General features: G+C 37.0%; 3 protein-coding genes across 4 annotated transcripts; all 3 read right to left on the reverse strand.

Annotated features, from left to right (window-relative positions):
• Nucleotides 1–365: 365 nt before the first annotated feature.
• Nucleotides 366–6,006, reverse strand: LOC103996753 (gamma-secretase subunit APH1-like). The gene is made up of 6 exons (XM_009417741.3): nt 5,706–6,006; nt 3,365–3,520; nt 3,127–3,212; nt 2,794–2,919; nt 2,109–2,236; nt 366–1,029 (listed from the first exon to the last, which is right to left on the reverse strand). Exons 1-6 carry the CDS (start codon nt 5,816–5,818, stop codon nt 871–873), a joined length of 768 nt encoding a protein of 255 aa, XP_009416016.1. The 5' UTR covers nt 5,819–6,006; the 3' UTR covers nt 366–870.
• Nucleotides 6,007–7,074: 1,068 nt separating this feature from the next.
• LOC135649218 (endonuclease III homolog 1, chloroplastic-like) lies at nt 7,075–12,960 on the reverse strand. Of its 2 annotated transcripts, XM_065167403.1 has the most exons (11): nt 12,758–12,960; nt 12,537–12,646; nt 12,199–12,262; nt 11,800–11,871; nt 11,469–11,587; nt 10,034–10,100; nt 9,798–9,889; nt 9,330–9,467; nt 9,153–9,257; nt 8,975–9,058; nt 7,075–7,470 (listed from the first exon to the last, which is right to left on the reverse strand). In XM_065167403.1, the coding sequence occupies exons 1-11, from the start codon at nt 12,942–12,944 to the stop codon at nt 7,339–7,341; spliced, it is 1,170 nt and encodes a 389-aa protein (XP_065023475.1). In that variant the 5' UTR covers nt 12,945–12,960; the 3' UTR covers nt 7,075–7,338. The 2 variants fall into 2 exon arrangements, with proteins under 2 accessions (XP_065023475.1, XP_065023476.1); XM_065167404.1 differs by lacking the exon at nt 11,800–11,871 and having other exon boundaries at nt 12,758–12,951.
• A 3,524-nt stretch (nt 12,961–16,484) lies between these two features.
• Nucleotides 16,485–17,574, reverse strand: LOC135649562 (tetrapyrrole-binding protein, chloroplastic-like). Its single transcript, XM_065168041.1, has one exon. The coding sequence runs from the start codon at nt 17,562–17,564 to the stop codon at nt 16,737–16,739; it is 828 nt and encodes a 275-aa protein (XP_065024113.1). The 5' UTR covers nt 17,565–17,574; the 3' UTR covers nt 16,485–16,736.
• Nucleotides 17,575–19,313: the final 1,739 nt, after the last annotated feature.

Raw genomic sequence — 19,313 nt, forward strand, 5'->3', positions numbered from 1 at the left:
TAACAATTTCCACCATAACAATTTCCCAATAAAGTTCGAAAAAGATCAGTGTACGATTTCATCGGTTTACCTAATGAATTTATGATCACGACAACCAATTCTGTGAAGATTCAACAAATTTGGCATACAGAAAACGAATTATACAAAATCTAAATTCTTGATAAAAGAAATCCTCCTCCCATTAGTAAAAGTGCAGAAATCATACAGTGAAAGGCCGACAGACACAGACAGGCACACGCACCTGTCGTCACTTCACCTTACCAATTCCTGTGGCATATTGATCATTCATACTCACCCACAGTACTTTTCATCAATAATCAACTGACAGTTTCCATCAATTTTCTCTTCCGTGAATAATTTTCAAGTTAGACAAATAAGAACAAACTTCTAATTGCAACAAAAGCATTTATCCTCGAGTTCACCTGCATCAACATCCTCTTATAGGGCATTACATTGTTCCCACATGATCCATACTGCTTAAAATCTAGATATATGCTATAAGAGACAAATATGGTTCTTCACCTTAATCTGACAGTAGCATCAAGTACAGCGATCTTTCGGCTCTGTTTTAGTTACCAATTTGTACCCTCCAAACACCAAAAAGAAAATTGAAGTTTGTTTACACAAAAACTTTCCTTGTTGACATGGTCAGAAAATGGAGCCTTCTCCCAGCTTTGTTCGTGCTGTTCTCCAATGGTTTCTGCGTTCAGTTGAACTGTTCCATTCATCCATAACATTCACATGTGTGGATGATAATACGACGGACAAGTAGCTATTGCGAATGTCTTTTCGTGTTTTCATTTCGACATCATGAATAAAAATCAGGGGAGAAAAGAAATGGACTAGAGGATCAGGATATGCATGTGTCTTCTAGGAGACATGGATGTCTGAACTATTTCTTTGTCTGTTTCCTTGTTCAGTCAGTTTTCTCCAAACCATCTGCCAGCAGTGACGCAAAACGACACCTCCAATAATGTAAAGAAGAGGTACTCCAATGGCACAACCCCCGGGTGCAAGATTTATCAGCGTCTGAGACAGAAAGAGCAAGGAAGTATACATAAATAGTTATAAGATGATCCATTAACATTATAGGATGCAACGTTCCATGCTAAACAGAGAACTGCAAGAACTTAAACAGGTCATGACCAACACCAGAATCTCTGCCCCATGGTCTGTTGGACCATCTATCATTTTTTAAGAGTTCAATGTGTTTTAACTTATTTTCATGTGTATATTCTCTGGTTAAAGTTTTTAGGCTGGTGTAACATCAGCTATTTGGAAAACAATAGTGGACTATTAATAGAATAACTAGTTCACACATCTTAATTTAAGAGGACTTTGAACCCTATTGATAGAATTTGCCTTTTTGGGTGTTATTCCATAGCTGCTGTTGTAGAGACTAAATCCATTATGCATCACATTTCTGCAACACTACAACCAAAAGTTTCTCCAATGAACAAACTTAAAAGGCTTGCCACCTTATGCAAGAACAATGGCTAGCATTTGGCTTAAATACCACACATCTAATTCTGTTCTGAAGGGTTGTCAAACGTAACATTGGCAAATGCTAGAATTACCACATTGATTTTGTATGGTTTCATACTAGATTAACACAAGTCAGATAAACCAAAACAGTTGAGTCTCTTGACAAAGTAATGTATTACTTTGAAAGAGAAAGGAGAAATTATAGGTAAATGCTCTACATGATTTTTGCTATTGTTGAACAATCTTAAGAAAGAGAAAGGAGGTTCTGGGGATATCTCTTAATAGCAATTTGGTTATGTTTCAGACTTAATAATTCTTGGGCTCTTTATCACAGAACACAGAAAAATATGGCACCAATGAGGTCCCATTCGAACTTCCTTGACATCTCATAGTTCCTCGTCCTCCACTATAGACAAAAATTCAGCCAAACAACCACATCTGAAATGACTCGTCAACAAAACAACAAACTATGCCTAATTAATACATTTCTAAATGAATGCCTAATTGACTAAATTAGAAACAGTTACTCCAGCTAGCTGGGAAAAAATTGAGTTCACTAAAAATTTAGGAGAAAAAAAAAACAGTTGAAGAACATTGAAATTCCTTTGAGGTCAGATACTCACCATGACAGCAGCAAGTATATGAATAATAGGAATGATTATTTGGTCGAGTTTTCTCCCTTCAGCATATGCATTGAAAGCAATAACCATCGAAAAAGTATGAATGATCATGAATCCAAGTGAAATAATGGCTGCAACATAACAGAAATCAGTCAAATGCAGAATCCATAAAATAAAAAAACAAAAGGAAAGGCGAACTCGAAATGCATGATGAAGATGAAACATCTGTTGCAGCATTAAACATCAAAATGGTCCTCACTCTTTTGAGATACTAATGTTTGCAGCTACCCGACAAACAAGCTCCAAAAATTTACTGCTAATATGTGAATATTAAATTCTAATACAAATGCATGACAATATCAGAAAAAGATTCATCTTTTGAGGCTTCGCCGAAAGTTTCAAGGTGGGCTGTAAGCCTGTCATGTGGGAGAGATTAGAAAATGATGAATCACAAAATGAACATGAATACTCCTTCCATGATCAGTATTTTATAATTTGTACATGAACTTAACCTGCAGCTAAAATTCATGTCAGATAAGTATTTAAGTACATGAACTTAACCTGCAGATAAGTATTAAAGTACATGATAAATCAATACCAGAAAATTGCCATTAAGTTAATGTCTCAACAGATAATGTGTTTAAATGAGAAATTATTGGAAATGTGAAGACAAAAAGACATGCCTGACCTGATACAAGGAAAAATGGCATATGTGAACACCTATCGACAAAAAAAGTTGCCGGGCCAAATGAAGGAGTCAAAAGACTAACGCAGAAAAAGACAGCATGAGCCACACCATGGCCTAAACCACCAGCTGCATGACATTAGAAGTAACTTCAGTGAGTATGCTTATATTTGATATATGTTACTAGATGCACAAGGTGCTCTTGGGGATTGAACCCCCTGCCTTGCCGAAAAGGCATCAGATGCTCAACTGCCCATGTTATGGTATGGGATCAACTTCAACTAATATTTAACCAACACGAGATTGTAAAGGTATTCAAACAAAATGTCAACTTACCTAAGGCAATTTGCATCTTATCAGTCCAAGAAAGTCGAGATCTGAACTTTTCTTCAGCAAAAGCATCCAAAATGACTTCCAACTTCCTGGCTAAGTTCATTCATGTAAATTCTAGAGCCCAGGACTATAATATATAACAAAAACTTTTCATAATACAACATGTATAAAAGAATTCGGCAGCGCAGCCTAAGTTGCAACTAGAACAGAAAATAGTACAATTATAAAAAGTATAACATACTTGTAAAGCTTCCAAAATATAAGCCGAGTGGCTTCTTGAAAACCGACAGACGTGACAATTAGAATGACATAAGGCCACCAAGATGCAGATTTCAAAGGAAGAAAGCCCCTCCATGCTCCTGATAGAACTATCAGGCTTATGAGCCAAAACAGCATGCTGCAATCAACAGTTACCTTATAATAATTAGCATATTGTGTAGGAAATATCTGCCTCTACGATTTCTTAAGACATGCAGAACCAAAGGAATGGTTTTCTTAGATTTTCTTTTTTACTTCTGAAACTATTATTGTATTCTTTTATCAACATTTTCTTTAGAGCAACATCTTTTACACCCAAAGCAATTTTTTCATTCAGGTAAGCATCAAACGAGAATAAATACATCTATCAACATTGATCAACTATACATTTTGTTATCAACGCATCAGGTATATGAAAAAAATTGCATACATTGCCATAAACATGTAAATGGAACATGTATAAGAACCAAGTCACAAAACTAAAGCAGTTCAATTCTTTTATTTCTGGGGGAACCAGACATATTTAAAGCATTAAAAAAACAATTGATGCAGAACTCATAACTTTGTTGCTTGCATTTTGACATCTATCAGTGACCACTGAAGCAATTTCTGAACACCATGGATCCTATCATCTAGTGCTACCAATGTATTGAATCTGAACCAATCTGATCCAAGATCTGACCCAACTTAGCTAGATACAGGTCAAAATTATAATCTTAGATCTTGATCAAAAGTATAATTTGATGAATAATTACAGAAATCTGATACAATGAATCAGTTCACAATTGGACTGGATATGGATATGGGTCAATCCAACCCAGCAACAATCTAGATCTGGTTCAATAAATTTGGGCATTATTTTTAACAAAAAATTGACACCTCAACTTTCTCTAAGTGTCATGTTGCTTTCTGTACTCAACAGATGTAAAAGACAGAGAGAATCAAGAGTTTGCTAACACTGACTCAAAAGTGCATGACAGAGAAAAATATGCAAGCCTCCTTTTCCTGTTAGGTATTTTTTTCAGAAAAGGATTCATTAAGAACCTTAACTTCTATGCAATTCACATTTTGCTTCATTCAACTGTTAAACAGTCATTAGAATATATTTGAAAAGAATCTCGTTTTTTCAGAAATTTCATGGAAGAATTTATAAACCTAGAAAATAGAGGAGAAATAAAACAAACTACCATTGGACCTCCTGTTCCTGTCTTCCAACAAGATAATATTGGAGATGCACCAAATCATATATAATTCGAGATTTTGTCTCGACTGACCTGATTCAATGATCTAATTTATACTCGCAATGAATACTGATGGGGGTCAATCCAATTCACATCTGGTCCATCAACAGCCCTGCGATCAAACCCAGTCTGAGCAACCACAACTCCTACCACACATCTTGACTACCATGGTTCCTCTTGCACTACTCAAATGATCACCCCAGCCATCCACCTTGTCCATCATTAACCACATCATCCACCACCTTCCCTCTTGCCCAGCACCACATTATCCACAACCTGGCCATTGTTGCCTCACTTGCCGTCAGTTCTGGCTCTTCCACCACCTCCCTCCACCCATCCCAACCATGTTTGCCCTTGTCACCACCGAGTATGGACATGCTGTCCACCTTGTGGTCTATCATAAGCATATGACCACCATCCTAACTACCATCTACTCTCTCACTGCCATCTCTACCACTCCATCAATCACTTGGAAGCCCCAATGTTGACCAAACAACCAACTTGTTACATTTACACTAAAAGATGCAAAAATAACGAATGACTACGTAGCATTTACAACCAAAAAGCTTATTATTAAATATGTATTTCTAAATGACAGAAGAATGAATTACGAGCAGTCGAATAGCTCCTCAAAATATGCTTTTATGTAAATACAAATGCTTGACCACGAAGCTCCTTATACAACAAATTCCAGACTAATAACCACGCTCAAATGTTTGAGCTGAGTTCTAGTGCTCAAAAACATATGAGAGAGAAAATTACAACTTGTTCTTCCAGCAAACCAAATATCCAAACCAAAGTTGCTACGTGAATAATACACATCTCTGCCCAATTCATCTCTTTCATATTCGCACGAAAAGGATAATCCTCCTTCCACTAGCGATCCAACTTTGTCAAATTTCCCATTCTTATCCAATTACAAGCAAATAAATTTAACAGAGATATTAGTTGAAATTCAAATGGTGGAGAAGACCGGAAATCAATTAGAATATCTGTAAAGAGAAATGGAATGCATTCTTGGAACCCTAAACTATATGTACGTTTCTGCGATCGATTGACAAGGGGAGTGAAGAAATAGAAGACCTGGCGAGGAGGGTGAGGATGAGGAAGGGCTTCTTGGCGATGACGGAGACGAAGAGGGAGAGCGCGGGGCCGAGCGATATCAGCACGTACCCGAACCCCGCCGCCACCGTCATCGGATCCGACCTTTGCCGCCGCTCCCCACCACCGCTACCACCTGGCAGCCGTCCGCCTCCTCGATCCCGGCGTTATCAGCCTCCGCTTCCTCCTCTATCCCTTGCTCTGTCTCGCTCGCTCGCTCGATCGATCGAATGCGCAAAGCAGAGAGAAGGGGGAAGACTTTTAGTTGAAAGCGCGATCTTTTTATTATATCTGATAACTCTAATGGAAGACTTTTCGTAAAATATATTCTCATATTTATCCCTCTAAATTAAAGTTTATAAGTCATATATTCCTCCAAAACTTTATAACTTTTATATATATATATATATATATATATATATATATATATATATATATATATTACTACTACTACTACTACTACTACTACTTTTATTGATCCTCACCAAATACTATAAATTAACTATTATGTTAATTTTTAATTTATATTGATGATATAGCTAATATTTTTGATTAATTGAAACTCAACATTTATCACCAGCATGAATCCGAGTTCCCAATTTGAGGAATATTCTCCATAATCAGTAACTCTAATTAGAAATCTCACTTAAGTATTAGAGAGATCTTGTTAGGCATTCTTTAGATTTCGAAAAATCGGAAAATGAAGTTAGTGGCTTAGATTACAATTCTAAAAAAAATTAGAGATATTTTTTATATATTTATAAATTTCTTTAGTTTAAATAAACTAATGCTAATGGTGGTTAAAAATGATTAACTTGAATTTTGTGAAAGATCTTAACATTTGGAGAGACATGTAACATATTAAAATGTATATGCAACTTATTAATGTAAAATAAAATCATTAAAATGTCTGAAAAGTAGTATACTTTATTTTAGTTGACTTTGTTTCTTCTCTATTTTAGCGTTTGATAAGCAGTAATAATAATTGCATATTACTTATTTGTTGAAAGTTTGAACTAAATAAAAAAATTAGAAATCAGATTAGTTAAGTTTATGTTTCTGCCATCAAACCATAAGAATATTTTATTGAAAGGTGTCAATTAAATTGATAGTTCTGAGTATAAATTCCATCTTAGGAATTTATTATTTGAAAAAGAAATACTGATATACTAAAAAAATATTTAAATACTTTTGATTTAATTAAAAATATTAAATATCGAAAGAAAGGTCAAGTAGTTGGCCTTACATATTGTTCTGATCAATAATCCAAGAACAATCTCTTTGGATATTATCACTGCAGATCAGCAGACAAAGGCAGAAGAATAGTCTCACATTCCAGTAACGAGACAAATTGAGAAAGCAAAAGAGGAAGCTGCAGTTCTTGCAAAAGAAGCATTTTATGAACATTAATGTAGTCACATTTAGAATATGACATCTTCATGTACAGATACTGACAGTATGTTTGTAAGCAAGATTGCTGCATTTTAACATGAGAACCAAATTAGTACATTGACTACAGAAGAGTGAACAAGCTTCTACAACTGCAACTAGTATCAGAACGAAGAACCAGAAGAACCAAAATGTCCAGATGCTTAAATGGGAGGGTTGAGGTCTTCTATTTCTGTGATCTTTTAGCCTTTGAGTTCGGGCTTGCCGATTCCTTGAAAGCAGACGGACAGAGTTGGTTTATGCCACAGCTGCCGCACTGGGGCCTGAGGGGAGTGCACACTGTCTGTCCGAATCCAACCTGATCGAAGACAGATTGGAGAATCCACAAATCAGTACAACTAGAGGTCAAAGGAAAGAGAAAGCCTTATTGTTACAGCCACATGCATTTCATAAACAAAACATAAGTTACAGAAAACTGCTACCTCAATAATTAACTGCCCATAAATTGAAAGTTCCTCTTAGGTACAAAGTAATAAAAAAGAGGCCAAGATCTTAATGAAAAATGGATTCTACTCAGCCATGGTTAGCTATCTTCAGTTACCACTTGAGCCACAGCTGGTAAACATGCATGGAAGCACTTTGCACATACCACAAATGCCAAAATGTATACTTGCAAGTCAGTGATCATAGGTGGATACATGCATCCAGGCTGTTTGGGTTATCAGTACGGGACAGTATTTTTCTAGACATATATGGACATTCTCATATTTAGAGGAAACCCAATCGAAATATAATCTACTTGTTATAATATTTATAGTAGTTACAATAAATCATTTACTAAATAAAATCTACTTGTTGCTACAGAAAACCTTCTCATATTTAGAGGAAAGCCAATCAAAATATATCGTGCCAGTTGAGGTAGAATGCCTCTAAAATAAAGGGAAAACAAAAAATTGAAAGTGATTATTTACAGTAGCCATATTTAGAAAGGAGCATCAATAAAGGTATTAATAAACCAGTGCTAAAAATGTTGTCAAAATCAGTAAATCTCAGATGACAAAGCCAATAAGCAACAGTTAGACCATATTGGCAACATAACTCTCCCAACCCTGTTCGTCATACTTCAGTGTGATTAGGTTTCCCCTCTTAATTTGTGTAAGATCAAAATTATCAATGAGGTAGAAGGCTTGCCAGACAAGGTGGCAGCATATATGAAATTAAAATTGTTGCAAAAATAGTTTAGTATGAGAAATCGATTTGATTAAAATTCATCAAATATTGGCCTTTTCAGCTCTATGCTTAGGCAAGGGAAAGATTGCCATTTTCAGAAAGCAACTCGTAGATAGAAATTGTGATAATAAATTTCACGAAGGAAACCATAAGTGTTTAGCTAAGAAAGAACAGGCAGAAGATCATCTTAATCAGATTAAGCAAGCATGGCTTTTAGGGGGCACATTTTAATTTCATCCTTCTTCAGTACTGCAGTTTGCTACAGACTTCAGACTTTCAGTCCCTCGTTTGCTCTCCTTGTAGGTAATCAGGTAAATGTATCTTAACTTTGCCCTTGAATCAAAGTTTGAAGATTTCTTCTGATGTAGCACCTACTCTATTTCTCAATCTTTGAACGAGCAAGAGGGCTTTGAACTATGCATATCTAAAAGCATCCAAATTGAATATCAATCCCAAAAACACACACATAGAAATAACTAGCAACCCCATAGAACACATAAACAATACATGGTTCAGCATCCATCTTACATGTTGATAAAAATATATAGCAAAGTCATATAACTTCTGTTCATGTTACAGTAGATAGAGTAACACATTAAATAGAAAGAATTTATGAACTATATTCATCATACCAGTAGGGGATTGATTGGATCCCATAAATCCTTTGGTAGCCATGTCTCCAAAGATACTCTTGTTTCTTCTGGAGTCGAGGTTTTCTAGTGAACATCAATGTAGGTATATGTCTTAGCTTTCTAGATTAATTCTGAAAAGGGACGAGATTACAGATCATTTCAAATGCAGTAAAATTACCTGTCTTGTGCCAGGACGTGAAACCCATCCTAGTCGGTTACAAATTCGATGGACATGAGTATCAACACATATCCCTTGAACATTATTCCATCCGACATTCATAACCTATTTATTCAAAGGAAAAATAAGAGAATACAAAGCAATAGTCTCGACTTTGAAAGTAAGAATGAACTGTACCAAGTGGGCCATTTTAGGGCCTACTCCAGGAAGTGCAAGCAATTCATTTAAAGAATTTGGGATATCTCCTTGATACTTTTCAAGACAAATTTCAGCAACTTTTTTCAGGTAATGGGCTTTCCGTGAATAAAATCCAACCTAAATGAAAAGACAGAATGTCACTCCATTACTTTCTCTCAAGTAAGAATAAGATAAATCAGCAAGCAGGATGAGAATAAAAATGATGTAAGAATGTCACTCCATGTCTTTTAAAAAATACTAGTAAGTTTCTCATAATAAATAAAAATGATGTAAGAATGTCATTGATGAAAGAGAACTGTTTCTAGCCATGACCAAGTAACTTAGATGAAAAAAGGAAAAGAAGATTTCGAATGAACATTCATAATGTTTATCTAATAGCAGCTGATCGGAGTTGAACAAGAGAAATGGCCTGAACAGAAACTTAGTCAGAATATGTTAAAGATATACTGGATAAATCACGCCTGCAATAGTAGCTTCATCACTTTTGACAATAGCATCTGCATCCAGTAAACCCTTATCCGAAAGACGCTTTATGGCACCTGAACTCCTAGTTCAATTACCAAGTAAAACAGACATCATATTCTGTGAAAATGCATCAAATTGAAGAACATAAATATGTTCCTGGATTTTCTAAGTTGACTCCAGTAGTGGATCCAGATGAAGAAGAGATGACAAGAACTTACCATTTGTGACTGCATCTTTAGTTTGGCTCGACAGAAGGGAAGATACCAAAACTGCAAATCTTCGTTCCTGATTACAGGTCAAAAGAGTATAAGTTGTCCAACATAATCAAACCTATTTGATGACTTTAAATGAGTATATGACCACAGAAAAACAATAGACAATAAGACAAAATCTTATCTTTATTTTGGATACACAGCATTTAATCCAGATGTAAGTACAAGAAATTAAAAAAAAAATCTTAACACCAAATTATATGGGTTGGGTACACGAATCCTTTTGACCCATTTATTTAAGACTGGTTAATGTTCTTATTTGATTTTTCCTACAGCATCTTTTAAACCTATGCAAAGACTACGAAAAAAAAGAAACTCAGAAGAATAACAAGGATAAAAAAGGAACAAAAAAGGACAGTAACAGAGAAGGGACACCACTGCATTTTTGTTAAAATTCACTAAAAAATGGGAGGTCTGACATATTTCCCTTCATCTTTTAAGCATTTAAATCTTCATTATAGTTTCTAATAAAGTTTTCTTAAATCTTTCTTTGTCTCTACTTAGACCACTAATGCCAATTGTGTTTCATCTAACCATAGCATCAACATATATCCCTAGTACATATCCATATCATCTTAAATAATTCTAACTCATTTTATTCTCTATCAAGGCTATACTGGTTCACAAATGAAAATATTTCTTTTTTTATCTTTTCTAATATCTCCACACATCCACCTTAATATTCTTATATCAATAACACAAACTTTTTATATAATTGTTTCCTAACCATCCAGCATCTCAATTTCATAAAACATACCCGACGTCCCTCTCCATTTTGGCCATATAGTCTATATTCTATGTTCAATATCTCCATTAATCTCTTCATCTAGTCAAATAATGGACTCAAGGAATATAAAAGTTTTACTTATTACATCTTATATTCAGTCTTAGTCATGCTTAATTTAAAACATTTAGTTCACAAGGCCTATATCTATAACTCAAGATTACAACCACTATAGGTGGATGCATCCATCATAGTTTTTCTCATAGAGACCTCACTAAAAGCATGGATGAGATGCAAGTAATAAAGGCAAGCTTTTCATTCAGAAAAGCTCCATGACTCCATGACAAAATCATTTTTTTGATAACACAACACATTCACATTTCTACTTAAAATGTTAAAACTGAGTAAGACTACAAAAAGAGAATTAAAGATAAGAGAGAGGTAGCAAGAAAGGGTGCAAGAGGGAGTAGGGGAGAGAAAGCAAAGATATAACACAGCAGAGTGCAAAATTTAGTGATGAATAATGTAAAATAGACTGACTAAAAATAATTTTTACCATGCAGGATAAATAAAGACCAGCTGATACAATAAGTTCCATTTTTCAAATTAAAAAGAGTGAAGAGTTTTACCAGTAAACTCTAAGACAAGTTTAGATACCTTAGGTGGTAAAGAAATTCCGGCCTTTTCACATCCCATAGTGTCTACAGGAGCATCCTCAGCCAACCTCATCTTCCTAATCCCATCAAAGACAGCTTCCCAATTTGCTGGCAGGTTAGCTGCAGTAATATTAAATTTTAATTTTCACCACATCATAGAATTAGGATAAAATTTAATTAAAACCCCGCATTCTCCTGACTTTGCTAACATCTTATTCTGATCGAATATATAATTAGAAAAAGAAACACTAATTCTTCTTATCAGTACTAATAGGAAAAACATGATGCTTCTTCACATTTTGTACCCTACTTCTTATGCCTTTGTCTAGTACCTTTAGATTTTATGGACAGGTGAGTACTCTTCATCTTATGAGCGGGGAAAGATGCACTAATATTTATACCATCTGCGGGAAACATCAAATTGAAACATGATTAGTAGAAAAATGTGGTAGCATCAATTTAGGTTTAGGTACAACAAGAGCAACGTGAATGCAAGTATATGACCAATTCATCAAAGAAATAATGTGTCATGCTTCTAACACTAAACAAAAATTTTAAAAGAAACTTTGAACTGTCCTGTGCTCTTTTCTTTTCCTTTTTTTTTCTCATACAGGAACACCAACAGCCTTTATCACTTATATCGAATGGCCAAGCTACCTATTGTTAAAATGACATATGCTACAAGGAAAGGGACTATATAAATAAAATTTAGATAACAGAGTTGCTCTTACTAGAAGTTGCAGATAGATTGATCTTATGATACGCAAAATCTTCAATGTCAATCGGGCCACTAACCTGCAAGTAAAGTTGGTCCACTGAGATTAGTCAAGTGCTGGAGACTTGGAAAAAGAAGCAAATTAGAGGCATACTCTAGATTGGGAAAAAAAAAAAGATGAAACTTCGGAGAAGCTAAGTAGGAAAAATAGTGATTATGAAGCTGATACCTAAAGAGAGAACTAATGCTCTTCTTATTACAAGAATACAAAGCTAACGAAAACAACCTGATAAAATTACGTCCAGATATGTTAGAAAAAATAAGACAATACTTCGTTTGAAGACAAACACTTACTTTTTTGTCAGCAGATTCTTCTTTTGCAGTCTCCCCATCGACTTCAATGATTCTTTTCGCCCTCTTCTTCCTCCCGTAAAAACGTTTCTCTCCATCAGACACATCACAACCTGGAGAAAGAACATGAAACTTCTGTCATCGTTCTCGCCTTAAACAAATAAACGATTTGATTTAACAAAAGTCCAGTATTTCTGAGACACGCATTAGTAGAAAAATGTCACCTTTTTCCGGCTCTAAATGCTGAAAATCGAGGTTTGGATCGAACTCCGAGCTGGGGCTTTCGGCCTCCGACGAGAGGGATCGGGAGGAGCGCCGGGTAACGGACATCCTTAGGTTTTTGGCGTGGGAAGAGAGCGGAAGCAAGGAGATCCTTGCAGAGAGGGCTTGGGCGAGGAGCGAAGGAGGCATTTGGGAATTTGTGGGACCGATGCGATCTAAGGAGTAAAAAGACTGACACGTTAAATATTACTCATTCTGATGACGTGGCTTCAGAATTGGGCAAGGTTCGAGTTGGTGCTTCGTTTTTCCAGTCCAGTTATGAGGCAGGTAGAACAGTGAGTAAATACTTATGGGATGCGAATATTATCAATATATAGGCACTTTTCCAGAAAACACCCTATACAAATTTTATTTGTTTCGCATTTGGTCTTTACATATTAAAGAGGACGGCGTAGGAGCAGAACACCAAAAGCCCTCGATTTGGAACCCCCCAATATCCGCTTCTCGTGATGGGGAGATTTCGTCGACCTCGTCTCCTTGATGCTCTGCACCCAAACCTTTGGAAACCCCTACAACCATCAATGTTCCGCCGTTGATCTCCGAAATCTGGTTAGTCTCCTAAGATCCTCTTAGATGTTGATCTTCTATCGATTGATGCAGTCCGATTCAACGTCTGTTGATGGTTCACAAAGTAGGTGCTGAAAAACAGAATCTTTTTTTTCCCAAACATGTTGCCTTTGAAATGTAGATTGTGCTGACCCATTAGGAACTTGGATCTTCCGCCGGACGTTCTTTCTCCTGGAATCGAGTTCCCCAATCCTCTCCATTGAAAGTTCTAATAGTCAAAGAGGACCGATATACAAACTGTTCTTTCCCCCTTGATTCTCTGTATGCACTTGCTTCTAGTTTTATGAGTCAATAATATGGAACTTGGAGGAAAGCAACAATATATATATATATATATATATATATATATATATATATATATATATATATATATACATCGGCTAGATAAGTGATAAATAAGGCAGCTGCATAGATCATAATTCATTTCTGGGATAAGGGCACTTTGAAATTGATTGCAACAAGAAAAGGAATATTGGGAAAAGAGAATGAGAGGATACTTAGCCAAGTGAATGGCATCTTCTTCTTGTGGTTATTTTAGATGTTTGAATATGGACAGAACTCAGCTTATATCCGTGTCAAAGCAGTTTCTGCAACCGCAAGCAGAAATACAGGTAAATGATACTTATATGTTTACATATAATTGCATCATGTCTAATTCCACTTGGACATGACAGCAGGTTTGCATATGGATTTTGTCTCTCATTTTTAGTACCAATTGGTGAATCTTCCATAGAACCTAGCATATGAGATGTAGTTCTTCTTTGAAGCTATTTTTTTCATTCATTAAGAATGAAAGAGCAGCCTTAATTCCCTGTACTAGTTGAAATCTTTGAATCTTAGGATGTCCATCTATGTGGGCCAAATAACTACACTCTGACCGGAGAGAAGCCAAGTTGATAACTAGTTATCGAGGACCAATACATTAGGTTGGACAAGGTTTCATGGATGTAGCCAAGGGAATAAACTTCTAGGTACGCATCTGCTTGTTGGATTACACCACTGTAGATGAAGAGGCTATGTTAAGAAGAAAAGGAAAATGTTTTTACAGGACAAGGCTCCAACTTCTTTTGTTCACTAACCTTCCAAAAGCAGTACCAAGAATTTTAGGATCTTTGGTTTGTGCATCTGGTTCAGAAGGGTGGTTCGTAAAAACAAATGGGTAAGACTTCAAGACCTACATGCATTTTTATGTTATGATGTAAGGAATAATGATAAAGACTGGGTGTTGGAAAATTTAGATATTGCGATTTCATTTTTCACAGTTTGTCTCTCTCACTCTGACTTGAACAAGACTAAAGATAATGCCTCCTAGTATATGGTATGTATTCATCAAACGTGTGATCATTTAGGCAGTTTTCTCAGTGTAGTTACACACTTCAATTGTTATAGACACAATTTCTTACAGACTAGGTGTATCATAAAGTTATGGCTGCAGTGGTATGGTTAGAGATTTATAAGGTGGACAATCTACAGGTTGCATTGCCTAAAACTATAAACTTAATGTAGACGCCATGTATCTTCTTGATATTTTGTTGTGATCTGTAGGAAATAAACTAAGAAAGAAATAACTTGAAGATTATTACAGGTTATTTTTGTTTTCTTTATCATGACAATATTTGCTTCTAAAGAAAATACCATTTACACTGAAGACTAACATTCAAACCAAAAACAAGTAATTGGTATGTGATTGCCCTTATCATGAATTGTGACTCTAAATGAAACTGATTGCCTATATATTATATAATGGCCTTTTGTTTGTTGGATCTAGAGTATTCGGCTGACAGATTCTTTGTCTATGAGACTGGCCAACTTCAGGATAATTGTACTGAGAGATGTTTTAAAGTACTTAACAGTTTCAAAGTGTCTTCTAAACCTTATAAAAAGTATTCTAAATTCTCTTCAATTGTGTACTTAAATGTGGCTTAACGTAAATTTTCAGGTAATTTTATCTGCTTTAAGAAATAAATTCTCTCCCTGGACAAACATAGAACATTATGGAAGGATGATGCTCAGGCCAAGCCATTAGCAAATATTGCTGTTCTCATATATTTGTGTGTTTTTTGTTGCCTATTCAATACCTGCTCACTGATATTCTTCTGCACTGGGACCAGAAGTTTGTTATCGCAACTCTCAAGGAAGCTCTATTGAGTGCTAAAGGACATCAAATATCTATAAACCAAGAGAGCTTGTTTTAGCCAAATGCATCCTTCAGATATGTATACAGTTTAGCATCCATATATTAACTTTAACAGTCTACAATGAACTAGCAAATCATCCACTTCGCAGCCTTTTTTTGTACATTGCTTCTGCTATTACCTTATCATATGCATTTATTTACTTGGAAGTGACTTTGTTTTTGTGCTCACTTGCTGTTAATAAAGACAGTATGTAGCTCTTTCAACTTTTTACTGTATGCTTCCTTTGAAAGGATTTATGAGAAACGTATACAATGGAAAATTGATTGTTATTAATGCCAACTTGTTTTGATTTGTCAGGATCCATAAGCATGCGTATACACCAAACGAGAGGCTTTGCTTAATCCTTCAGGAACAGGAAACTGCAAAAACCAAAGAATAAGGAACTGTACTCGAATCTAATTTCATAATGTAGGTATGACTTTGTTATTACATGGTTGTCAAAAGTATTCTCTTATCAAGCATTAAAGCCAATTCACTCAAACTGCAGGACATTCTGGATTAAAGCGTGCAGCAAAATCTAGGCAGTAAGAGCAATGGCACATGGTATAATTGTCAGCTCTCCAGCATTGTTGCCAGTGTCGAAGCATGCAGGAAGAGCAATGTGGCTATACCAGGAAGTATTCGACTGAGGCAAGGAATGTGGATGTATACCAAAATGTGAGTAGGCAAGCATTGATTTGCTGGTTGCATTATATCAAGTGCACAAATTCAATATTACTGTAATCTTCTCTGCATTCATTACTACTTTGTATGTGAGGCCATAAAATGTCTGTCTCACGCAGTTCATGCATTTGATCGATTTCGATCCATTTGCAATGGGAAAAATAGTTTAGGCATGCTCATCATGCATTATGAGTAGTTACAATGTTACTGAACAATTCACTACTAAATTAAACATGTTGAATTGAAGATGAATAACCAGGTGTATTCTTGCTACTTCAAGAACATGGTATACATTCAGTGCAAGGTTACGTCCCTTTGAGAGGGATGATATTGTATGATATTGTGACTGCAACATATATTATGCCATTAACATTCGATAAATCATGTTTTATAGAGGAAATATGGGATATATATATATATATATATATATATATATATATATATATATATATATAAGCAGCATTTGAATCACCAACCAAAAGGATTTAACAGTCTAAAAGGAGTAGTCAGGTTTGAGGCTTCTCCTGGCGCCCTTGAGCTTTGGCTTCTCCTTCTCCTTCTCCTTCTCTTCCGCCTCCTCCATGCCCGTCCCACCTCCTTCCTCTGCCTCGCTCTCCTCAAAAGCAGGGTGTGTCAGAATGCTGCGGAGAAGCTGAGTCCCCCTGAGGGCGTTGGTCAGCGGAAGGTGCCCCTCCGGTGTGTCGTCCTTGAGCTCCCACAGGAACTCGCCGGGGAAGGACCGGTACCCGTACTGCTCCACCTCCGTGTCCAGCCGCTTCATCCACCCCATCCGGATGAAGAAGCGCGTGAAGTCGCGGCCCGACTTCTCCCACAGCCGCCGCTGCACGCCATACCCGAAGCGGCCGCCGCTGTGCCGGCGCCACAGCTGGTCGATCTCCTGGAGGTCCGCAGCCGGTATGAACTGCACCTCCGAGAAGAACACGTACCCCCGCTTCTGCGCGGCCTCCCCGGCGAGCGCGATGAGGAGGCGGCGCGTCTCCTCGTCGGCCTGTCGGAAGTCGCTCGACGACAGGTGGCTGGCGAGGACGTCGAATGGCGTGGCCGCGGCAGCTGCGCCTGCGGTGGCTGGTACCACACTACTGGCCGAGGTGGTGGTCAGGGAGGAGGAGGAGGGGGAGAGGTTGAAGAACAGCTTGAAGGATTTGGTCGGCTTGAAGAAGATAGAGTCGGGAGAGGTGGTGAAGTGATGGTGGTGGAAGGATTGATGGAGGGATTGGAGGGAGGAAGTGGCCATTGGAGAGGTGGTGGTCAGGGAGGGGAGGAATGCCGGCAGGTGTGAGAGCGAGAATAAGTGTGGCATGGAAGAATGAGTGGACGATGGGGCACATCCAAGAGAAGTGCAATGGAGAGTTGTGATTGGTTGGATATGGGTGAGATTCGATTCCGTCGGAGATATGCGTCTGAGGCCGTGCAAGTTAATACATTGATGTGAAATCGACTTGATTTTGAGGTTTGATCTGACTAAGCCGGTGGCTCAACTCATCATTTCGTGACCAATTTGAGTCTTAATTTGAACCTAATTGTGTCAATTTCTAACCTAATTCTGTGTATCCAATTAACCTATTTATTACAAGTCTAGTTTACTACCCCCAAATTGGACATTCTAATCTTCGATTGGACTTCAATCAATGCCAGTTATTTCATCGGTTGCACACTAAATTCCATCAAATTGGGACCTTCTATACCCCAAATCAATCTTCATCGAATACGAAGCTGTCGTCGCTATCGCCTTCGTAACCCAGAAGGCGGTTGGTTCTTCGGAGGAAGCAACAAAACCCTCGGCAGAGGAGTAGCGCACGAGACAGGAAGCGATGTTATCGTTGAGAGAAAGTTCGAGGTGAAGGTCCAGCTCGGATCCCTCGGGAGCGCTGCACATCCATCTGCCGCCGCCTCCACGAATCAGTATGATACCTTTGCGATTTGTTTTTTCTTTTCTTCTTTGTTTGCTTGCTCGATTGATCCAGCTGCGAACAATACATGTGTGGGATCTTCGTGTTCTTTTCCGTTGAATTGATATTGAGCATTAGAGAAGGAAGAATTACAGGACCCAGAGATTGCAAAGCATAAGGACTTTCATTAGGTGTAGGAATCAGGAAAAAGGTTCCTTTTTTAAAGGATTGGACCTACTCCAGCAGAAGGCAGACCTTATTTGGAGGATTGAACGACAAAGGATGAGGAAATTTCACCTATAAGTTATTAGAGCATGTAGAACCAGATATAGGTGTAGTATGTGAGGTTAAGAGTATGTAATCTCAGTGAATCCTTAAAAGAGTTTCCTCAATATATTGGATCTGGATAGAGAAGAAGCATTCATTCAGTATGACAACTATCATAGGATCATTGTTTTGTTGGATTTCGATCCATATTTTAAAAGGGATATTTACATTAGTCATCACCAACAACCATGCAGTGGATTCATGGTCTTCAAGAATGATACCCAAGTCTCGGTGCCCAAGCATTCAGATAAGCTGAAGCGTGGAGAACAGAGCCAAAAGATGTGAAAAAGTAGCATTTACATTATATGTAGGAGTGACTGTGGTAAATCATCAAATTTGAAGTCAGAGCCTTTTCACAATTTGCCTGCTCTAAACGAAGCCTTCCTGCAAAGTCGATGGCATATTGATAGGAACAATAGTTTATCCACTAGCATAAAGCTGCTTCCTATAGAAAGTTCTGAATTGTTGATGTGAACTGTGTGTAAGAACACTGAATTTGACACTAAAAAGTCAGTTTCACTGCCTTCATTTGAGAAACTCTATTTGGTTTCTTACTGATTCCAAGCTCATGACAGTACGGAAGCAATGAATGAGGGGGCACAGAAAAAGCTACATCGAGGACATTTGGTTTCTTACTGATAGATTTTTCTGAAGTTAAAGAATCTTGATGGTCGATTAGCTTTTAGGATGAGTTTTAGGATCAATTTGCAACAGAACTTATTGGTCATTCTCATACTCTGTCTACTGGGAGTCTATCAAAGAAGAAAAAATGCACATCTATGAATGAATATATGCTGTTCAGGAGATAGTTTGACAAGCTAATACTGAAATTG

The sequence above is a fragment of the Musa acuminata genome, chromosome BXJ3-9, assembly GCF_036884655.1.
Source record: "Musa acuminata AAA Group cultivar baxijiao chromosome BXJ3-9, Cavendish_Baxijiao_AAA, whole genome shotgun sequence".
Lineage (NCBI taxonomy): Eukaryota > Viridiplantae > Streptophyta > Magnoliopsida > Zingiberales > Musaceae > Musa > Musa acuminata.